The sequence below is a fragment of the Phasianus colchicus genome, chromosome 1 (assembly GCF_987193195.1).
Source record: "Phasianus colchicus chromosome 1, bPhaCol1.hap1.1, whole genome shotgun sequence".
NCBI classification, from domain to species: Eukaryota; Metazoa; Chordata; class Aves; order Galliformes; family Phasianidae; genus Phasianus; species Phasianus colchicus.
The window spans coordinates 73,980,339-74,004,320 of NC_143436.1; the positions used below are offsets into that span (position 1 = coordinate 73,980,339).

Genomic DNA, 23,982 nt, shown 5'->3' on the forward strand with positions numbered 1-23,982 from the left:
GAAGACTCTCAGCTTAGCAGGATCTGTGCATTGCCATTTATGCTGCATGCAACCAGTAGATTCTACAACAAATAAATATATAGCATGTCTCCATGATCCATGCTTTGAAAACTAAAAACTCATGTATGCAATCAGGCCATCTCTGATCAAGGAGACCATAGGATCATTGCATACTATAAATAATAATGTGGGACAAATTTTGGTGTATTAGACTCAGACTACTGGAAGCTGTAAAAACAGTGCCAACCCAAGATACATTTAAGCTAACTCCTTAGTGTAGTTAATGAGTTAATAAGGACACTTCTCCGTCATTTCTTGTGAGTGTGTTTGTGTGAGCAGAATAACCATGCAGTAAGAAGACTCATCTTTATCCCCAGAAGTATGATAAGCCCATTTTATTTTCTGAAAACTTTATTGAATTTATGAGATCTGGTAAATCTCTTTTGGTTATTATTGAAATAGAATCTGGAGAGATGTGAAAGGTAGAAAGGAAAAGATTCTATTTGCAGGCAGTCTTTACCTGCTGACGCTGAAAACAGTATACATTTCAAGTGGGTACAGCAAAGCACTAAATCATCTCTGTTTTGCCTTGGAATTGCAAAAGCAGACTATCCTAAGAGTCTGATCGAAGAGTCCCAGTCTGAATGAGAGGAATCTTGGGGCCGTTCATATTTAATGCTAGTGGTTGATCTGAACACAGGACTGAATTACTGACAAAATGGTACACAGCTGTGTTTTCTTATTAATGTGAAAATAATTGTTCTGAAATGAACGAGGGTTTATCTGCACTTGGTGATTTACTCTGATATGTTTATTTTTCCATGCCCTTTCAGCTACAAGAAGGTGAAAGAGGACAAGACGTATCAGAATATATTTCTAAGCACGTATAAAGTGATTCAGTAGGGAAATTGGAACTAGGTGATCTTTAAGGTCCCTTCCTACCCAAGCCATTATATTATTCTATATTATGTACACGTTCATGACAAGAAAGACTGCTCTAACAGCTTACTACTCATGAATGACTTCTGTAGTTAATACATAGAGCTTGCATTGTAGTTCCTCTGGGAAAACACATTTTCTGAGGTTTTACTTAAGGGAAGCTTGTCCACAATCTATATAGTGGTCTTAAATGTCCCCTCTAGAGTTCCAAAAGTGTAATCAAGTGTAGCAGAGCACCTGGTAAGGCGTAGAGGGTGCATATGTACAATTTCAGAAAAGAGAATTGAGCCTATAGAAAAGGCATATGTACTGGAAATCACTCTGTTGGATCACTAGCTCTTATTAAATGAGAGGACTCTAGGGAATATATTTTCAAAGAATTGTGTGGGAAGTTCTGAATATAACTTCCACTGAAGTCAATCTCTATAGAAGAATTTTGGTGGATTGCTGGTATTTTCTTCAAGCATGGTCAACTTGAAGCTAACAGCTGAAGCCAATGACTTACTGTCTGATGACTGTGTTCATAGCCTGAATGAGAACCAACCATTAAAAAAAAAAAAAAAAAAAAAAAGTGTGGGAGGGAACAGGAGAATGGCTTATGACAGTGTTTTTCCCTTCCACACATAGGTTCCAGTAGATCTCAGAACATTTTAGGGAAGTGGAAAAAAATGTTTTGACTTATAACTGTGATAAAGAAGTAAAATTATTTATCCAAGGTGCTCTAGTGTTCCTAAGGTTAAAACTGAAGGAGAATGTGCTCTTTCCATGCTTCCCTGCTTTGTTCCTGAAGCCTTCGGTAGACACTGGCGATGTTCTCAGTTGAGCACAAGTCGAAAGCTTTAACAAGGTTGTTGCTCATATGACATAACCCATGCTGATGGTTTCCATTTTATACTGGTAGACATCATTTTATGATGTTTCAGAGGTAGTCTGTGCTTCCTGTATTAGCTCTGTATTATTATGCAACTGAAGACCTTCAGTCCCTAGAGGTACTACTGCAACATCTTTTCTCTGCAATAAATTATAATCATGTAACAAAATGTTTTAATCTCTTAAAGTCTATGACTAAATACAGGCAGCATCTGCCTACTTCCTAGATTGCTGGCAAAACAGCTGCATTCTCTTTGGTGGCTTAGGAGATCAAGGGCATTTACTCGTAAGTGAGCATGTATGCTTGCGGTACTATAGGTGCATTGTATTGGAAACAGTGCTGTCTGAATGTTGAGACTATGAATACCTCAAACTAAGCCAAATCTTTCCTTTGCCTGATCTCTCTGAAATTGATATTTCAGAGATACTTTAGAGTGTAGATACAAACACTCTATATCGTAATTTCTGTGTGTGTCTTGAGTACAAAATGAATGCCTGCATTTACAAAGGACCACAAAAAACTCTGCGAGTAAAATTCCACTGTCAATTCACTTCTACTGCCAAATGCACAGAGCCAAAGAATCATCTGTTATCGAGGTCCAGCAATAGTGTATCTGCTATGAAGAACTGTCACCATCTGATTTATCTTAGTAGCTTTTAAGTTCCATAGTAAACATGGTGATTACTTTAGAACCAGAGCAGTGCTAACAGCACTAACACAGTGTGTGCTAAATGTAGGTTACCTTTGAGGTCTTACCCTATCTTGAAACGGGCATCAACAAGATCTTTGAACGTGTTAGCTGGATCTGAGAGACAAGGTAGCTGTTCAGCACACTTCTGAGGCTGTCTCCCACCTCCTACTAGCATGTCTTGCTTTCATTTTGTTGCAATTCTCTTTAATCTTTAACCCCTCAAGCTGAAAATTTGTAAACTGCTTTTTATTACAGAAAATGTCAGCCAAAATAGTCTTACTATTTTAAAATGCAAAACAGGGAAAATGCAATGTGCTTTATGTGTTAAAAATACACTGGAAATTCTTCTGAAAAGCCCTAGCATCTCTGTGGCTAAGGTAAGAAAATGGAAATTTGGAAGTGCATACTCTGAATCAGGAATGCTTTTCTATCACGATGAAGAATATCCAGCTCTGTTGTGACCCTGTGAAAAATCATTCACAGAATGAAGGCTACTTTACCGCTTTAACAGCAAAAACCTTCATCGCTGGACATGATGCAATGTGTGTCTGGACATTGAGCACACATCCCTTACCAAACAAATGAGGGCACTCTGCTGCTTGTTAGCTCTCTTGTTCTACCAGGCTGAGTGCCTTTCAAGCAGGCATATGGAGGAAGGTGGTATGCTGTTGAGGAGAGAGAATAGCCCGGCAGGAAAAAATCTGTGGTGCAAAGGTTAGAGAAGCACAAAATCAGTGATTGCCAGTCAGGATGTTGGAGGAAGAACATGCTGAACAAGCAGACTGGTGAAGAAAGCTAAAATATGAGAGGTGAGGAATGGGATTAGGTGGACAAAAACAAGTGAAGCTTGAGTATACATGGGGATGATTGGGACCATGAGAAAAAACATCAAAAATACTTTGGATGTGGGAGAGAAGGAGAATTAGGAGATGGACTGTGCCAGAAATGGTGGTGCAGAGAGCCAAAGAAAGTACAGGGCAAGGACATCAGATGAATAGGCAAGAAGATGATCTTGTATTTGCAGAGGAAAAGGACAAAGACATGGAAGTAGAGGTAGAAAGAGAACAGGTAGGTGGAGGGAAAAGAGGAAATAGGTGACAGAAGTAACAATATCTGATAATGTAATCTCAGTAATTACAGTAATGCAGTAATACAAGCTGTGCAAGAAATCTTCCCTCTAAAACTTCAAAACCCCTAGTGCACCTCAGTACCCATAGTACTGTCTGTCTTAGATGTGCTTAGCTGTGCAAATGTGGAATATCAAGTGGGTAGTAATGTAAGAGAGCAGACTTTCAGGAGGTCATATAACGGTTTAATTTCTAGCATCACTTTCTTTTTTCTCCTTTGAAATAGCTTGCATTTGACCTGTCTATAAGAAAATATCAGGGTAAGTCCTGACTACTGCAGGCTTTCTGAGGTAAGTTGAATCACTAGGCTTGATCTGTCTGAGAAACTGAAGTTTCTTGAAGAACTTAGTCCCCCATAGCTAGAAATCCAAAACTGCTTGTGCTTGTGTCAGTCAGCAATCCCCTGGATTTCTTTTCCTGCAAAACAGAGAGCCCCAAAAGACTTGGTTTTAGCTTTGCAGAATTAAATCCATTGGTCTGCAGCAGTGACTTTCAAACTATAATCTGAGAACCACAGGATCCATAGATGGAATTTATAAGGACTATTGCTTAAAGTTGTTGCAATTGCAAATTTCATTGAGGTCTGAAAATCAGAAGTCCCTAATGGACAGGGTAAAGATACAGGGGAAACTAGAGACACTTCACAATAAAGCCTTCTGTTACAAAGTGTCTGGTTCTACAGAGCCAAGGTTTGGTATCTGAGTGTATGCTTTTGTTTCATGCCCTTCAGGTTCTCTTTCTGTCAAGGGTCAACCCTTCTGACAAAACTCAAGTGCCTCTGCCCGCTGGAATTCTAGATTTCACTCCCAGCTGGGATACGCTGGTAATCCTGAGATACAAAAACTCCTTCTAGCTGTATAGCAGTGGATTTCAGTTGTGTAAATCCATACATTAGCTGGATACTATAAATAGGCAGGATGTCTAAGGAGGCCAAGTTGAAAATGTGCAGGAATCATGCTTTTTTTTTTTTCCTTTAATGCAACCCTGAAGTTGTGCTATGTTTCACCATGTATATAATATTTTTTCATCTGAAAAGGAAACAATAGTCATGTGCTTGGTGGGTGTAGTAATTAAGCAGACATAATGAAGCGTTGAATATCACACTTCAGAGAAACAGATGCGGGAGGATGGGTAAGTTTTTCTCAAATTTTCTTGGTTTTAGTATTTTCTTGGAGGTAGTTTTCTGCAAGATTGGGTAGAGAGCAGAAAAACATCTGTTACATATTATATGATGGTTGTACTTTGGCAATGGAAAAAAATGGCACTTAAAAAAAGGAAAGAAGAATAAAAAAGAAAAGCTTGGCAACTACAGAATGGAGCAACAATTACAAGAACTATCTCAAAATTCCCAGGATTTGTAATTTATTTTCCACGCATGCATTTTTCTGATGTTGCTGAAGTTAAGGGAGACAGAAGAAATTCAGTAGGATTTCACAAAGTACAGCTATCTTCATGAAACAATCTCCTTTATTCAGGTTGCCCCCACAGCAGCTGTTGTGATTAACATGTGGGTGGTAGAAAAAGGGATAGGAAGCAGGATTCAAATGTTCAATTATAAAAAACAATTCAAGATCATAATTTTTCTGCTGTTTTCTTCAGTAATGAAGACCGCCTCCCCCTTAACTGCTATTATCTATGGGTACAAGAGAAAAATAAAATTAGTGCAGATGTTTTTCAAGAAATACAGCTATATGAAGTATCTTTGTGGTGGGAGAGGGGAAAATATTTCAGCAATATAATAGCACAGATTGCTGTGTCACCTACTGCATGTTCCAATATATTTTTTTTTCTCGTTGTACAAGGGATGCTCCAAAAGTAATGCTTCCTATTTTACTGTGTTAGCCCATAATGTCAGAGGCAGATGTTAGTGGAATGGCAGTATTTTATTGTGTTAGCCCATAATGTCAGAGGCAGATGTTTAGTGGAATGGCAGTAGAGGCTTAACCTTAACAACGATATTCCATTATATTTTGTTGCCATTTAACATATGTCAGCAGAGGGGCGGACTGACAAATTGTTGTGACATGGAATTATGTCTGAAGCAAAAGTATGGAATTGAATTTCTCCATGTGGAAAAAATTGCATCAATTGATGCTTGCTGGATGTTTATGGAGACCAAACAGTAGATGTTAGTGCAGTGAGGCAGTGGATGCTGAAACACTGTGAAACAGTGTGTTACCTCTACTGGTGTGGATTATGACATGTACAGCATGCAGACTGCTCATTGCTGGTGAAAACGCATAGCTAATGGTGGTGACTATGTCAAAAAATAGTGTTTCGTAGCTAAAAGTTTTCTCTACCAAATAGTGCTTTGTGCTCTTTGTATCCACTGCATTTACTGCAGAAATAAATGGGAGTCATTACTTTTGGAGCACCTACATACATTCACCCAGAAAATGCTTTTTACTTGCTTTTGTTGTTGTTGTTGCTGTTGATGGTAGTGGTGGTGGTGGAGGTGTTGATTGGCTGTTACATTGTTAGTGGGTTGTTTTTTTTTTCCTTTTTATTTATTATTATTATTATTATAACATTAAGATAGTGTAACTCCCAACTGCAGAGCTGTGAATCTTCTCCTGTGGTAGACAATTTCACCTTTGGGTAAAGTTGGCGAGAGTTGAGGGTGCCATCTGTCTCATTCAGACAAGACGGGGTGTGATGTGCAAGCATCCTCCACATGTGCAATAATTGGTTCATCCCACTGAGCTGCTTTTTATGTCCTCTTTAGTAGAGCAGCATGTCTTAGCATTTACAATACTGGGAGCTAGAAATATTAGGAATCATGTACCCCCAAGTCATTCAACTATTGAACTGATTTGAAACAGAGCACTGGAACAAAATAAGTTTGGTATGATTTTTAAGTGAAAGCTAATGTGAAAATGTGGGAGCTTGAACCAAGGGAAACACATTAAATTTAAAACAATTTTCAAATGTAGTAAAGAAAAAAATGGTGTTTCTGGTCTTGAAATTCCTCAAGGACACATTTTCTTTGTGAATCATGATTTAATTAGATTATATTTTATTAAACATTCTTTACAAATTTTAAAATACTGCTATTATACATGCACAAAGGAAAATCAGTTTGAAAAATTTTGTGTAGGCATTCATTGAAGTCAACCACAAAACAGGAACATTTAATACCAGTTCTCAATATATATCTAAAGTGCATTATGTTACAAAAAAATAGAGAAAGTCAGCAGCACCAAGATACGTTCACAAAATAAATACACCGGTCAACAAAATAAATTAGGGTAAATGTGACAATAATAACTGTCTTAGCCTTAGCCAATAAAAAAAAAAAAAAAAAAAAAAAGGAAAATTCACAATAACCAAATGTGCAGTTTCGGAGAGCAATGGGACAAAACGGTTTTATTCTGAGCATTTACAATATTTACAGGTAATAAATATTTTAATACTTCCCATATGTTCTATGTTCACTATTACAGAATACTGCAATATGTCTTCCAAAGTTGTCTTGCTGAAAATATCAGCGCCTCCTGCAGAGAAAAAAAAATAGAAGAAAAAAAACCCCAAACATTAATTTTCACTTTAAATACATAGACCCAATATTAATAACAAGAGTTACACAGACTATGATGAGTGCATCTTGCTAATAAGCATTTGCACTAATAAGAGCTGCGCTACAGTATTAGATATGTTTTTAAAATCTATTTCTTTCAGTGTATCTCAGCTGGCAGTATGAAGACCCATAGTTTATTAACTTAGACCATCTACTTTGCTATGCTGTAATCTCAGACAAATAGTGGTTTTCTGTAGGGCCTTAAAAAATAACATTCCTGAATGCAACAGGTAGAAAAAACATATCGGTCTATAATAAATATGTCAAGGACGCCCTAGTTGGAGAAATGAGAAATTTGATTTGAGGATAAGAAAAATAAATTTTTCCTTTTGAACATTCTGGCAATCACATCCCTCCAGTGTAAGCGGCTTGGGCATTGGCTGGCTTATGATTAGAATTGTCCTGCAGGATTATTCAGTCTCTCTTTCTCACGGTGAGACCACCAGATAGACTGGGGTCTGTTCATTGTGGAGCTGAGTATTTCTAAACTGTCACGACCATGAGTTCTACTTTGTTGAAGTCAGCTTAGGTCTTGAAATGAAGAGATCCTTTACAGCATGTCTGTTTAAGGACTTTAATAAAAGAAGAGACTTTATTCCTGAAACTCTCCCTTTGTGGGCCAAACATCTAGGACTGGAAAGAATATTAGGCCATGACTCCTGTTGCACACAGACAAAGATGAAAAATTCAGTGTCAGCTGTATACAGCCCTAAGATTTGGGAGCTTTCTAAGGGATGCTAGTGGGCTGGTGTGAGTTCTGTAATACTCCTTTCCTTGTGAGCATGGGAGAACAAAAGCAGAGCCTGCTTCTATCTGGCGCACATAGAACTTGCTCTACATTATTTCAGCACTGCAGGAAACGCTGAAGGGTTGGGCTTTTTTCCCTTCTGCTGCTGTGAACAGCACATTTCTGTAATGCACCTTGGTTCCCTGGGAAACAGCTATAGAGTGGAATGCAGAGCTATAGGACAGAGTGTGATTCGCTCTGCTTCTGGATGGATCACTGAAGCTGTGGGTAGCATTCCACATGGCAGACGTGTGTGGGCGTGAGACACACACAAAACAGCAAATCCTTGAGAGTTTAAGGGGATATTTTTATGTTCACATTGCAAGGGAAACTACATTTAACACAAGGGAGTCTGCTCGTTTGAAAAGTTTCTTAGGAAATTAGGTAATAACAGTTTAATTGAATAGGAATGGGAATAGAGCTAGAATGTTCATGAGAAAGAATTTTTAAGTGCCTGAAATGGAACTACTAGCATGAAGCTCCTCAATAATTAACTAGTGTAATATTAGGATGTATTCAGGCTGTAGCATAACTATGGCACAGTTCATACAGCATGACTGTATACGTGTGTCTGCACTACACAGGGCTATTTTTAAGAGGTTGACATTTTCACTCTGGCTTGGATTCTCTTCTTTATTGTAGAGTTTAAGCTAAACCACAGCTCAACAATGAACTACTTGCAAGATGTTTTCTCTGATTTTGCCTCTGATTATCTACTCTTATGAGATAGTTTTTGTAGTAATTCAAAGTTTTGGTCTTTTTTCTGATCTAAAATTTTGGAACTGAGATTAGGCAGAGAGTTGGTGTGAGGATTTTAATTCAGCCTGTTTAGTGGGAAGGAATAAGATGTACAGAGAAAAGCAGGCTACTGCGCTATGCATATCCATTTTTTCATTGTAAGGAAGTTATGCTCCTACTGAGCTGAAACTAGTCTTAAGCATGCTACAAAAGCAGTTTCTACCAATGTAGTATTTGGATATCGTGTCCACGTGATCCTTCCTTGTACAGCACCAGCAAATAGAGGAGAAATTCCTGATTTAGTTCAGCATGGCTGAGGAATCAACTTCACCAAAACTCAGTCATCCCTCTATCTAAATTGCCCACTATGTGCCAGTAGCAGCACAGAAAACTGCACTGAACCTGTCACCCTCTATCTGAAGTAAAGACAGTGAGTTAGGTCTTGCATTCATTTAAAGCTTAAATCTTTTGTCAGCCTTCAGGGATAATTGTAGATTCATACCTTAGCTGGGCAGAACCAATATAATATACTCTGTCCTTGTGAAGGAGGAAAATTGTTTTCCTGTTTCAGGGTTTCTCTTTAATTCTTTTCAATTAAATATCCACAGTATAGGGCCTCTAAAGACGCCTCTAAATTCCTAAATGAAGTTGTTTCTGCAATGTTGTAATCTTGGGCAGCAGTATCAAAAAGGTAAAGTCAGGATTCCAAGGTAAGCTTACTGCCTTCAGTTATTCAATCATTACTGAAACAGAAAGACTAAATTCAGACTGCTGTCTAAATTCAGGCTTGTATCTGCCATTCTTTTACAGCTCCCTGTGGTCATATACACAAATAAATAGTAAAATTGCCCATGGATTTTTTTTCCCTACATTCATGATCTCTATATGTTGCAGACACTTCTGCCACTGCAGTTCCTTAAGACCTATTGAAAGTTCAGACATCCCCTGACAGGAGTACCAGAACACGCCTTTACTAGGCAACTGTGACAAACCCATCCTCTCTTACATCACTAATGACTACTATAGCCACACTAACTGGTTTGTGGCCAGGGATGCTGAATGACTAGACTTGGACACCAGTAACTTTTGTAGATGCCAACAGAAGTTGAGACAATAGAGTATGCTGTAAACAGCACCCTCTGAATTCTAACAAAGGTCTGAATTTTAGTAAGTCTCACAGCTGGCATCTCTTTCTAGGGGACATACTGTGAACAAATGGTATTTCTGTTGCGTCTCACTGTGCCAAAGCAGAAGGAGAGGAGACAGAAGGGTGGGTTTTCTTTGCTGTTAAGAATGAAAACATTTGAGGACAACTGAGGAGACGATTACTTGGCCTTGTCCACAGATGTACAGACTTCCATTCAAACTGAGGTGACTGCAAGAGGATGAGTCACTCGGGGCACCTCTGCCTGAAACTTCAGTACACCTCTGCCCTGGAAACCCTTCATTGTCATACATGAGGAAAGCACATCTAATTCCAAAAGTAAGGCTCAACATTTTTCAGCAGCCATATAATTGTTTCACAAGCTAGTAGAAGTATGGAGCCGAATTAAAAAATTCTAATTGCATGGAAAATTTTATGGCAAAAGACTGGTCTGTGCTGTTTGCAGATATTAGCATGAGGATTTTTCCATTTTCTCTTCTAAGATTAAATAGTAAAATGAAAAACTATAAGGTAGGGACAGGAAAGTTACCAAAAAGGGAAGATGTTGAGAGAAAAGAAAGAAAATTTTGCCGTCTTATAAATGCAGAGCCTCAATGAAAACTCAGTTTTTAGTCTGCAGTGGCCCGAGATATAAAGTGAGAGACAGTAGGAAGTTTTAATGAATTCCTTGTGCTTTCTTTCAGCAGAAATAACTGTTATTGCTACACAGTTTCTAAAAGCTCATTTTGACAATAAGCAGTTTATTAGAATTTTTTGCAATCAGAAGGGAAGCCTTCATGGAATATACACTACTATGATAGTGACTCTGTCACCAGAGGTAAAATATTTTCTGGTGCAGATTTTACAGTGGGAAGTAGAAAGGGTTACTTACCTTGACACAATGCACAGCTGAAAAACCCATTGCGCACCTATGGCCATAAAGGTGTGCTACTACTCCATATTCAAAAAATGCCTTGACCTCACACACAAAAGGGTAAGAATTTCAGTAAATGTATGATATGCCTGTGGAAAAGCAGAATTACCTTAAAATATGATTATGTGTAGTAATGGAGTTGTCCAAGACGGGGCTCTCAGTTATGTTGCTTCCATACATGCCAGAATTTAGCCAAGCTGAGCGAGCTCGCCTCTTTTTCTTCTCTTGTTCCTTACGTTTTCCAGGCTTCGCTTTCTTTTTCTTCCCTGATACCTTCAGGGGCTGCTCCTTATAGGTCTGTGATTTGTTTGTCTCCTGAGTTAGGTATCTGCCCTCATCTTCACTGCCAAATCGGACAGAGTAGTTCTTTGTGTTGGTAGCAGGCTTAGGATTAGGTGAGACCTCTGAAGTTGCACGGATTTCTGCAGTGTTGACACCTTCAATTAAATTTTGAAGGAATATCCTTCTTCGTAAGTCTTGGATTGATTTGCCCTTGTCATGCAGTAGCTGGTGCTCTGATACAGCCCGTTTACTAAAGAAAGAGAGGAACAGAAAGAGACATTTATGATTTGGTGACTGCCAAATGCTTGGCAGCGATCCTCTCTCCTCTAGTAGAGACCATGCACCAGATCTCAGAGCTGGAGACATCCAGTGAAGTCACACTGCTGGAGCAAATCCTGATTCTGAAAGTAGCTGCTCCCTACAGAGAAAGGAAAGACCTACACTAGTAGTAATTCTCAGCTGACTGATCACACATCACTGGATCTGGGGTTGGATTAGTCACTCCTCTGTTCTAGGAAAGCTTTTAAATTCTTAATTTATCACACTTCAGGCAGCAAAACCAGGAAAGCAGTTTCCAGAGATAGGAAAACGACAGCATCAGGTAATGGAGTGCAGCAGCCAAATAAGATGGAATAACAAGTTCTGAATCCAGAAGCTGTATTTATACAGCACCATTCTAATAATTTTCTTCTGCACAGTCATATATACTTAGTAAATATAAATAAATACATGAAAGTGTATTTCAATTCTAAATTTAAATAAATAGAATTGTAAGAGCGTAATGGAAAAATGTTCAAATTTGGGTGCCTGAAACATAGGCACTTCAGTCCATAATGAGCTATCCAGAGAGGCAGCTTGCTCAACAGCAGTGATGAGTATCAGCCGCTCATGTTGATTTTACTACTTGGTCACTTACGTCTAATTACAGTTTTAGATGCCTTCATGGCATTCCGTTAAAATGTGAACTTTATGGGACAGAATTCTTGTCTTTGCGAAGTTTTACATTAGCCCTCCAGAACATCTTGGTTTCAGTAGGCCTCTGGTATTCTTTCAAAGTTCATGATATTTTAGTTCACTGATCTCTTTCTAGAATTTGAGGAATTAAGAGATGGTTATAAATCTGTCTTTCAGAGATTTTGTATTGGCAGATAAGGCATGAAATGTCCAAGGAAAGAAGATATAAGTAGCACCTGGATAATAAATAACTGTGAAAAATAGAGTCTTTTTTTCTTGGTGTGGGATAGATGCACAGCTGCACTGTGAACCACAGAAAGAGTGCAGGCTAGGATTTTAGTCATGTTCTCATGAACACTATAATACAGTTTATCCTTCCAGTTGTCCTACTTCAATGTACTGAAATTGGCTACATATCCTCTCATCTTGTATCAGGGTACTGTATGTGACTGAATTCTTACTGGACAAAGAAAATGAATTCATTGTCCTGCCTATCATGTCATCATTTGTTCAGCTAGCTGGATACATAGCTGTTTCTGAGCACTGGTAAAATGGGAGAAACACACAAATGTCAGTGAGCCTTCCTGTCCTTCCTTCCCTCCCATCTCTAATTATCCAGCAAGATTTCAAAATGTGGAGGACAATGATGGTGTTCTAAATGATTGGAAGTGTTCTGTAATTTATCTTGCAGAGTCCCTTTAGATTTGTGATTTGACCAACAGTAGAGCTATTTGAATTTGGTAACTTCATGTAGCATGGGTTTAAAAGCATCCTTTCCACTATTTATCTTTTTAAATTTGCAATTTTATCAGTATCAGGTTCAGCTGATTAGTTTAAGTGATATTGCATCACCATTACTCCCCATAAAATTCAAACACTTCTCCCATTCTACTAACAGATAACTGTTTTTGCATGAAGTGATGCAACCAGGATACTTACTCAAAATCAGGCCTATGTACTCAAGTTTGTGATCACACATTTAGCCAAAAATTGTCTGTGATGCTTTAAGTGTCCCCAGATCAGATGAACATCAGATGACTTCTGGCCTTAGGGCAAGTGTTTTATGCCCTTCAACTCAATGTTTCTAAGCAAAAATGCAATACAATAATACTAAGCTGAACCCATATTGTTTTATTCTCTTCAGTACAGCTGTGACCATTAACGTAAGCTCAAGATCTCTCCCAAGATATTTTTTTCTGACCAGTTCAACTCTTCAATAGCCATCTCTAACAATCTTCCCATTAAGGTCAATCTGATCAGCAAGTGCATCAATAAAACTAGCACCTTAGTCTCCTCTTAATGCTACTCTCTGTTCTTTGTCAGACTGTCCATAGTGGTACACATTACTGTCCTAGCTTCAGTAATCTATTTTCCCAGAATTTTTGCATGGAAAATGCTCTCCTTCTCCTCTTCGAGTCTGTAAAAACATGCAAAATCTTCATGATTTACTGAGACTAAAATAGTGCGTCTCACTATTTATCACAGACAGCCTAAAGCCACCCTGATCCTCTAAAGTTATTTGGTCAATTTACCCACTGTGACAAAATTCTGAATCTCTAAAGCCTGTTATTAAAGTACTCTCAATTGAAAAGCTTTTCCATTTTACAAAGCTGAAGCCTAAATATTTAGTTCCGGATCACAAAAGACAGTCAAAGAGCATTATACAATCTACATATTGTGCAAGTAGGCATTTCCAAAATAATTCAAAGATTGACATGTGAAGGGTTAGTATGCCCTGTGGGTTTCTGTTTAAATGTCTGTATGATACTTAGCATCAAGTCTGTCCCCAAATAATGATCTGCTATTCCAGATGTATAACATTACACAGTATTACATTTCATATGACTTTTATTACTCAGCCAGGATAAAGGATTGCGTTTTGCTACCAATTTCCTTCTTATGCTCTAGATCAAAATATCCCTAAACAAAGAAGATATGGCAGATATATATCTCCTTGACCTTCTACCTCCTTCTATTCAATTACTCAAACAACTCTCTTGTTTATAACTCAGGGAAAAATACTTGCCCAAGGCTGATGTAAGAAGTACTTCATACTGCAGATATCAACAATATCTCACCCCCACACACCAAGCAGGAACGTAATGGAAACTGGAATGATTGCATTCACATGTCGGGGACGATATGTAAAAAATAGACTGTTAGGGTTAAGATGACCCACTGGAGGTTCCTTCCATCCTTCTATAAAAGCATCTATCATTCAAGGAAAAAGATTCTGACACCAAACCAAGTACAGTAAATACTAAACTAACTCACAGTAGGTGCTTCTGAGAGGATGGCGATGGTTTGTGTTTGAGCAGAGTGCCCAGATTAACCACTGTATCCAAGTACAGTGTGTGCATATGAGACCTGATGTCTTGTGGGGGAAACATTAGAAAGTCATTCTGACTTTAAGCATGTACTTTCAGATAAGCTGTTCTTTTTAGGCACATTTTTTCTTACTTTTTGTTTTCCCATAAGTAACTAGAGTCACCAAGAAACACTTTTCAAGCAACAACTTGCTTATTTAACTGTTATTATCCTTGACTGTTCACATTGAATCTGATCAGCAAAGTAACTGGAAAGGATTCAGTCAACTCACTGTCTGGGTTTTGCAAGACAGAGTGCCCTTGCCACTGGCTCCAATGGTTCAGCAGTTTTCACTCCCTATCTCAGAGTTATGAAAAATATTTTCAGCAGGTTTGGGGACATGGTGCTGCAGTGTTTGGGCATGCTGATAAAAATATAGAATTTCACTTTGAGACATTATTGGGTTTCTCAGAAGTTCTGTAGTAACTAAAATATTTCCATAACAAGTAAGCCTGGCAATCTTTTCTTGGAACAATTTGATATGGCTTTCCTTGAGAGATTTGCCTTAGCAAGGCCTGGAGAACCAAACCTGTTTCATTTTGACTATTTTTGCATGGCTGTAAGAACTTGCTTTAGTATTTTCATTCACTACTGGGTTAAGCGTTTTAATGAGAACAAACCTATATATTATATCTATCTGTATAAACACACATATATAGAGAGAGAGAGACTTAAGTGAGTTATTAACCGTTAACTCTAGGAATGGTTTGTGGTGATATTAAAACAGGACACATGTTTGAGTGTGGTGTCTGTGTTTGTGCTGTACCCACAAACAAAACAATGTGAATGCCACTAACTAACAGCTAACTGGTTTCTTGTGCATGTTTTACATGCCATGGCAAAGAGGTGGCTGAGTAATATGTTTCAAGTGTTTAACTTCCACTTTTTTCTCCCACAGCCAGGATGGAATTGGGTTGTTGGGAAGACCTCTAATCCTGACTTCTATAAACAAATGTTAGAACAATGCTAATCTCTCTCAAGAAGAGAAAGATTATTTCTTAGTAATTTTTAAAATTATTTTTATTTTTTACAGATTTGGCTCATATCCAGTTCAGAGTTTCTCAGCATAGGAAATACAGCATTTTAATGCACTTCAATTATTTTAGGATTTTATATATGAAACCAAAGATTTCAGATGATCCTCTGGGTAGACAAAGATTATGCTCTTAAATGAAAAGAAATAGCTCAACAGTAGCTTTCAGGAATAGAAAACAGCTGAACACTAACAGATTTGTTAGAACACATTGTAGCACTAGCAGCAACATGATGTTCTACACAATTTGCTGTAGAAATTTGCTTGTAGGAAATCGTAATAGCTGTCTGCTTAGTGCCAAAGTTCAGGTGTGTTTGAAGTTGCTTCACCTGGGAGATATTCTTGTTACTTAAACAAGAGAAGAAGTAATATTTGAAAATTTTGTCCTTATGGATGTAACAAAACAGTTACAAAGAAACCCATGTGAAATTGCTTGCTATGTTATGTTTCCCCACATGTTGCAACTGAATTTTCTAATGCTCTTTCTCTAGCCCAATTTCCTTCTGAATTCTGTAATAATATAGCCCTCCACAGTCTGTCTAAAGTGTTTCTACTTCAGAAAATCTGATGCAAGCCCAATAACAGCCAGTGAAATACACATGTGAGACAACTGCTCCTGCATCAGCTCAGTGGTTTGTCTTCTGTATTTTGCTTAGGATATATTAGTATGAGCCATGATGATTATTTTGGAAGGAGCAAAAGGATCGTTTCCTGAAGAGAATCTCTTAAGTTACATTATAATTTGTCAGAAATATGCTTTTGCTTCTAAGTCATACACTGGTCTCTCTTTGAAAAATAAATAAATAAGTAGCTGAAGTGCCAGCCCAAATAGCGTTCAATTCCCCTGTTCCACCATGGCTGTAACTGATGCGCATTTTCACTACCCTTATCGATACTGGCTCTGTGCCAGCACTGAAGTACATGGCATTTCGTAGTGCCTGCAGAACCGGCAACAGCCCGATGAAACGTACTACTCCCCTCAGAAGTGCAGAGGTGCACCAGTAATAGCTCACCTCCGACAAGCATGCAGCTGCACACTGCTCTCCGCAGGTCCCCTCTGTTCCAGTATTGCCTTCCCAGTGCTCTGTCAGAATAGCAACTTCCCCGAGTGTCCCTTGCCATTGTCTCAGCCCAAACCGAGCCCAGAGCAAACTGAGGCAGGCAGCCCACAGCCATTCTTGCCAGGACTCCCCTCAGCACCCCCCGGGGTCCCGGGCCCTCCTCATCCACACCCTGACCGAAAGAAGTTCAGGTAACTCACAGTCTGCGGCTGATCCCCTCCACCGATCTTCCGTAGGAGGGCACAGAATAACTCAGCAGAAACACCGCGAAACTCCACTGCTGAAAGAGTTTCGTGAACATCATATCCTCCGGGGCTTAAACCTGCAAGGAAAGGAGGGGTCAGTCCTGAGCGACACATGCGCGGGCTCCGTCCCCAGGCAGTCCCTTGCTGTCGGTTCTGCCAGCTCGCAAGCTGGGAAGGATAAACAAACTTTTGGAACTCTCTGCAACAGCTCACTTCTTCCAAATTTTGCTCCGTCTCTCGCCTTCCCTTGCTGTCTGCTGCTCGCTCGCTTCCTCCCTCCCTCCGTCCGTCCGTCCCTCCGCCCTCTCTCTGTCTTTGGCCGCCCGGAGGCAAGATCTCCCGTAACACTAGTTTAAAAAAAGTCTAGCTCGTATTTGAATCGTGTTAAAGAGCGCGTCTCCCCGAGCAGTGTTCAATTCTAGGCTGGAAAGCGGCTGTCCCAAGGCTTTATGTTACAAGAGAAGCCCTCTTTTCCGATAAGGAAAGATTTCCAAAAGTCATCTCAGCTCCTACTGTAAACATACACTCACACAGGTCCAGGGGGAAGAAAGTCACTTCTCTAAGTATACCTCTGCAAAAGTCGGATTCACACCCTCAGTTCCTGAGAAGTTGCGCTATCACTGTGACGAATGCCCCGAAGAAAGTAAAGAGTTCTGCCCAGCAGTTCCATGTCTAAGCGGGGCAGCGCGGTGCCGCCCGGGGGTTGGTAGGCATGCCAAGCCCCGCAGGTTGGAGGCCGCGATGCTCACACGGCCCGGGGCAGCCCGCGGGAGAGCTGCGGGAGCACGGCGGACTTTGCAAAGAGATGGCGCCCGAGGAACATGTGCGGAGCCCTGTACATATTCGCAGCCAAAAGGGAGGCTGGAAAGCAGCACTTCCCGGGGCTGGGATCAAAAGGGAGCGGAGAAAGGGAAACACCCGACAACACAGGCACGCAACAGACCCTGGGCGCTCCGGCCAAGCAATCCGCATCTTCTGCAGCCGAGCTTTTTCCTCTCTCCCTTTCTCTTCCCCACTTGGTGTTTACCCTCAGGTCAGCACCTCCCCTGCCGCAACACGGATCTTCCATCCGAGGGGCAACTTCCAGCTCAAGCCCCAAAACCCAGTCTAGGATCCTCGCCACCTTTCCTTTCTCACACCTACCGTTGTTCGTCGCAGTTCCTCTATTAGCTGGAGGGCTGATTCCTAATGATGTTAATTGTACGCTAGTAAAGGCGGGGAGGGGGAGGGCTGGGGGGGAGGTCTGGGGGGAGGACTCAATGTCTACGAACACAAGCGCTCTTGGCCAAAAAAGTAAGTTAGTGGAAAGTTTTCTCCTCCTCTCCCTTTCGCCTTCAATTTCTTCCCGAGTGGAAGTGGCTCCCGCCAGGGAGATTCAGCCCCTGGGTCAAGTCGCTCTGCAGGGCGGAAGGGTCAGTGGGAGCGGGGCCAGCCCGGAGCCCCCTCGAGACCCGGTCTATCCCGTATCCGTCGGGACAATCCCGCGTATCGACACCCAGTTTTCCACCTCGGGAAAACATTTACGTAAAACCAAACATACCACAATCTTCCCTTTCCTCCAGCCTACACGAGAAAGAAACTGCCCCTGGCCCTGCTGAAGCAATGAGAAAGCCGAGGAACCGCGGCGTATCCCATTCCTCTTTTCCCCCGAGAGCTCGATTTACAGCAGAAGTTTCTCCTGAGCCCTCACAAGCCACAACAAAACGCTGAGGTGTGCCGGGTCGTAGTTTCTGCTCATCCTCTGCCCACAGTCAGGGATGCTTTCTGGGAAATTTTGTGTGCAAGAGTACCATTTTTATACCTGCAGGTTATTTTGCATTAAATGGTTCTTGCTGCCACAGTATAAAACCCCCACCTCCTTAGCCAAATTTCATAGCATGCCAGCAAAAAAAAACCCAAAAACATAAGAGCTGAAACAGAAATCGTGTTGAAAACATTAAATCGTTTCAGCTGTAAATAAATTCCCTGAACACCTGGTAGGCTATAAAAGTATGGGTAATAGGCTGCTTTGAATTATACTGTCATTTTAACTAATTAAAAATAATTGTGAAATTCCTTGAAAACACCCCCCCCCCCCCCCCCCACGTTCTCATAGGTCTATTGCATTAATAGTAAAGTGTCCATCAGATATTTTTAGAATTTCCTTACCCCCAGAAATTAAAAAAGAAAAAGAAAAAAACAGCAACCCTTTACATATCCAGGAAAAACAAATAGTCTTTATAAATTTGGAATGCTAAAGTTTCTTCAAAATTTCTTACTTCACCTTTTCCTTGAGTTATCGCCCTCTGTGCCTCTCAGAGATCACCTTGGCCAACAGTGGTTAATCTTCTCAGCAGCTGCTTCCAAAGCTATGTTCTATCCTAAGGAAAAAAAAAAAAAAGAGAAAAAAAAAGAAAAAAAAAAGAAAAAAAAACCTTTTAAAATATATGCAGATCTGCAGACTTTTTATTCTGCCTGCAACAGATTAGAGCTATAAATAAAGGGTTTTAAAAGCAGATGCAGGTGCCTTACTCCCTTGCTGCTCTTTTTATTATGAAGAACAGAAGCTTCTCCTAATATATATAGCAAAGGAGACCCTTCTCTATTGCTTTTATTGAAAAGACTCAACTTGTGACATCACTAACCACCTTCCTATGGCTGAGTTTGCCTCATCTTGCCTCAGTGGGCTTGGAAAAAAAAGAAAAGAATAATCTATGGTTTTGCTAATATGTCAGGAACTGAGCAGTGCCAAACCCTTTTAGACAGCTTACTATCACATCATGATCCCATGTCCTTCCCCCCCGCCGAACCTCGTTTGTCATCCGCAAAATCTGCTCGGCACTTTTCTCCTGCCACCTACACAAATGCCTAACCCGTGAGCACACTCCTCCCAGTACCTAGCCTCACCGCAAGCCTGAGCCTCCTCCGGTGCAGGACTTGACAGAACTCCCCCTCCACTCCTGTCTAACACCGTTTCCCCCCCCCCCCCCCCCCCAAAAAAAAAAAAAAAAGGCCTGGCTTCTTGTCCGGTTGCCGAGAAGAAATGGGGCTCAGGTGCTTGCTGAACTGTGCCCGGGTGCTGTTCCCTTCATCCCCATACGGATGCGCCGGGGAAAAGAGGATGAGGCCAGAGAAGAGGAAGGGCCAGTGGAAAGATCCTTTGGCACAGGTGTGGGGTCGGGAATGGTGCTAGGCGGAGCTATTTCCGTCCCCACATCTGTGCTGAAGCGTCAATCCGCGCATCCAGCACCCCTATGAGACAATGAGATTTTGGAGGGATGCCGTGCTTGGCTTCTGTCTCCTTTTTCCATACGTATAAACAGGCATAAATCAGCTTGCCTATGATGAAGTTGACCTGGGAGGTTGGCTAGGAGGGTAAGTCTCTGTTTCAGGTTTGATACGTAGTTTCTGACGGGGAATTAGGGCCAGGGGCTGTGGGAGGGCGGGCTCCCCAGACGCCACTCAGGAGCGAAACTTCCCCTGAAACCTAAGCAGACAAGTGGGACAGGTTCAGCTAATTGGGGAGGAGCCGCAATTACAACCCGAGAGAGACACAAGGAAGTAAACGACCCTCCCTCCCTTCCCCCCCCCCCGTCTGGTGCTCAGAGACAGGCTGAGTCGTCAACTCTGCAAACTTCCCATCCTTCACCTTTGTGGAGTTCTGCCTCCTCTCCTTCTCTTGTTTTACTCGCAATAAAGCATTTTCATCATTTCCCCTCCCGGATTTCTTTAACCTCAGTTGCACTCGTCCAGGGCTTCAGTTCAGACAGGGAATTTAACCTCCCTAGTCTTCCCAGGGTGGAAAAAATGGTGTTCAGCAAAACACAGCCTTACTGACTGCCTGAGAGTCTGGAGGGGAAGGGAAGGGAGCGTCAGAGCAGCGACTGCTGGCTTCGTTCTGCGAGGACCAGAAATTCCCTGTGATTTACGCATCCCCGATCTAGCAAGGTTCAAAGCCAGTGAAAGCAGCTATCGAAGAGCACAGTGCAAAGTCACGGCATTTTTTTTCAAAGCTCGCAGGGTGGTCTCGAGGGTGAGCCTACTACGCAGCTCAGATTGCAGATTTAGGTGGTCTGTCTAGCACACACTCGTTCTCTCCCTCAACCTGTTATCGTACCGCCCTGCTATCTGCAGCTCCCACAGAGACTCTGCTGACTGTCAGGTGTGACTAACGCCTTAGCTGGTGGCTGGGGCACTGCAACTGTCTGGGTGAGGACATTGCTTCGAGAAAGAGAAAACCGTTTTCTCCCCATAAACATGTCCCAGGCATGTCGTGGCAACCCATTCGTGCACAGTAATCCTCTTTATTAAACAAGGATAGAGTATCTGAGCAGCAGTGCCTCTCCCACCCCAGAGGCAACCGGAGGTCCACAGCTCAGCTATTGACACAACGAACGGTTTATTTAGACAATATGCATTTAATTTAACGCATTCAAGGGGAAAAAAAAAAAAAAAAAAAAAAAAAAAAAAAGAAGAAGAAGAAGAAGAAAGAAAGAAAAAGAAAGAAAAAAGAAAAAAGAAAAAAAAAAGTCTGCGTGGAACTGAACAGAGTTTTGCCAAATCTTCCGTCTGGTTCCTAGAATCCAGTAGACACCGAAAGGAATAATTTTCAAATTTGAGGGCAAAGAGTCAGCTATTAATTCATAAAGTCTGTCCTACTATATATAGCCCCGCGGTGCTCGCGGCTGGCATCCCGCGGCGGCGCAGGCGGCGGAGCCTGGGCGGGCTCCAGGGCCCGGGGCGGTGAAGTGCGATCGCGGGTCGGGAGGAGGCGGGCAAGCAGGCAGGCAGAGAGGGAGACCGCAGCCGGGCCGGCCCAAGTGAGCTGTCCATGGTGGTGCCGGGAGCCGCCTGAGATAACCACCCGCTGCCGGCCGCTCCGCTGGTTCTGCCAATGGGGCGCGGCGCGCGGAAGACTGTGGTGTTGGATGGAAGATCCCGGGTTCAGGGCCCCGCTGAGGTGCCGTCTCCGTAGGGGTTAGGGGGCTCCCTGCCCGGAAGGGGAATTGGCTGTGCTTGCCTTCTCGACCTCTACCTATGGTGTCTTCACTTATATCGGAAACTGTAGGGATTTATTTTCAACTTCCCTTCCAAGGAGGCTTACAAATATGCCCACACCATGTGCTTTAAGTGCTAACAGCAACCCTTCTTTCAGTAACTCATGTATTTTAATTTAGTGCTCTGAAACCTTAAGCTGTTCGAATCACATTTTCAGGTCTCCAGTTTTAAATGTATCTTAACATAGATTGGGATGTTTCATTTGTTCCATTTTCTCACCTAATATCTATTAAATACCAGCAGAAACAAATGTGTCTAGCCTACCTAACTTACACAAAGATATTACCAAGTTGGACTGGCTAGAGAATATAATTTGAAGGATTCTGTGAGGGAGAAGAGAGCAGCTTTGCAAGCTCTCTTGCAAGCATTTTTGCTCAGTGTTGGAAGAAATCCAGCCCTTTTGATATTTTTTCTTTCTGAGAGAATACAGACTCACCTCCTGCCTTGGAATAGCTTAGTGGTGAGTGTACTCATCTGGGATGTGGGACACCAGAGTTCAAGTCCTTCCCTTCTCTGATTCAGTGCCCTAACCTCTGGACTGTTGGCTTCTCTTAGTTCCATCCCAGTTCTAAAAACCTTTCCAATTATATTTGTGATGAATTGGTATTTTCCAGTGGGTGAAAATGAATGTTTAGTTAACCGTTTCCAATCTAACAGTTATGCTGAGCAGCCTCAGATTTTTGGTTAAACAAGAAGAACTCATGACTACAATCATACAACAATGAAACAGAATTGCAGGCTGTGAAAAGAAGTGATGTGTTAGGGTAGAGGAAGGACTGTCTTCCCTGATGGCATGTGGTAGTGTGGTTTGAGCACACTTTCTTTGACTTTAAGTTTGTAATTTTTTCAGATAAAAGGATTCTGTCCTTCTCTGTAGGTACGTGGGGCTAGTGTGGTAAATGGGGCTTTCCAGGGCTGTTTGCTTAGTTCGTCATTTTTTGTTAGTTTGTTATTTCATTAGCAAATGGAACATAAGATAAAGTTGCACCTAGGATCATATCTAGCCTTGTTTGACTTTGCAGCTCAGAAAATCAAGCTGCCTTTCTATGCTGGGCTAATGGAAATAACTTCCTTGTTTGAAGCTCTAGGTCTCATTTATGGATCTGAACAGCAAGATACCATAATACGCTCTACCATTGTTAACTATGATTTCTTAAATGTGTATCTTTGTGTAATGCATTTTTTTTACTTGTTTGTTTTTTTTTTTAAACGCTAATTTAATTATTTTTGCTCATTTCCAACTTGCCTTTTAGGAATATTTTTCTTCTTTCTTTTGGTTTTAAAATATACAAATGACTGGAACTTTTGTGTGCAATGGCTGCTTTGACTCAAACTTTCTTTGATAGTTTCTTTGCTCCTGTACAAGTAAAATATTACTCACCATTTAATCCCACATTCATTATCCATTTTCATTTCCCTAATTCCAATGCATCAAACTGCAACTTTCAACTTTTCCCAGAAATCATGGAATCTTGTCACTGAAGCTAAACTGATCCTCTTCATTCACTTTATTTGAATGGTGGTTGGAATGGCTAGCCCTTTTCCAAATTTTGCACTGTGGTTGTTTTTAAACACATAATATTCTGTAGGATGTGAAGTCCAGACTGTAATAAATATGGTGGAATGGCCACCTGACTTGCTTTGAACAGATCACACATAGTAAAATGGAGCCTGTAGAGCTGCCCACAGTGTCAGATTGGAAAGCAGGAGATGTGAGAGAGAACATTTTCAGAGGATCTACAGTTAACCCTTACAGGTTAAGGTTCTAAATTTACTAGCTTATCAAATACTAAATTCAATTAACTTGAAATTAAAAAAAAAAAAAAAAAAAAAGAGCTAACTATAAAACTTATATATTAGCTGTTATTTGTTTATTAGAAGGTGATTAAACTGTTTCTTATATCATTCTAACATCTTGTCTTGCACTGAGACTAATTTCTCTATCCATCTCTGGGTTTAAACTCATTTTAAACCAGAAATTATACTCTGTGTTTTGTCTGACTGATCACTGGTGTTCTCCTGAGTGGTCTAAAAGATATATTTGTATTTCTTAGAAATATTGATTACTTTATTTCTGCCAAACAGTTTTAGTGGCTGTGCAAAGGTTACAAGAAGTTGATAAAGCAATATTAACTTCAGCAAGCTGAGATGATGAAGTCTAATTTTTCTGCTAAAAATAAAAAAGAAGTTGGAAT

General features: G+C 40.9%; 1 protein-coding gene across 8 annotated transcripts; it reads right to left on the reverse strand.

Moving 5' to 3' along the window:
• Positions 1 to 6,643: 6,643 nt before the first annotated feature.
• PTHLH (parathyroid hormone like hormone) lies at positions 6,644 to 19,709 on the reverse strand. Of its 8 annotated transcripts, XM_031606230.2 has the most exons (5): positions 19,637 to 19,709; positions 19,014 to 19,110; positions 16,706 to 16,827; positions 10,918 to 11,340; positions 6,644 to 7,122 (listed from the first exon to the last, which is right to left on the reverse strand). In XM_031606230.2, the coding sequence occupies exons 3-5, from the start codon at positions 16,807 to 16,809 to the stop codon at positions 7,113 to 7,115; spliced, it is 537 nt and encodes a 178-aa protein (XP_031462090.1). In that variant the 5' UTR covers positions 16,810 to 16,827; positions 19,014 to 19,110; positions 19,637 to 19,709; the 3' UTR covers positions 6,644 to 7,112. The 8 variants fall into 8 exon arrangements, with proteins under 8 accessions (XP_031462090.1, XP_090003925.1, XP_090003922.1 ...); XM_090147799.1 differs by lacking the exons at positions 19,014 to 19,110; positions 19,637 to 19,709 and adding an exon at positions 17,894 to 18,320; XM_090147796.1 differs by lacking the exons at positions 19,014 to 19,110; positions 19,637 to 19,709 and adding an exon at positions 17,320 to 17,488.
• Between the last annotated feature and the right edge of the window lie 4,273 nt (positions 19,710 to 23,982).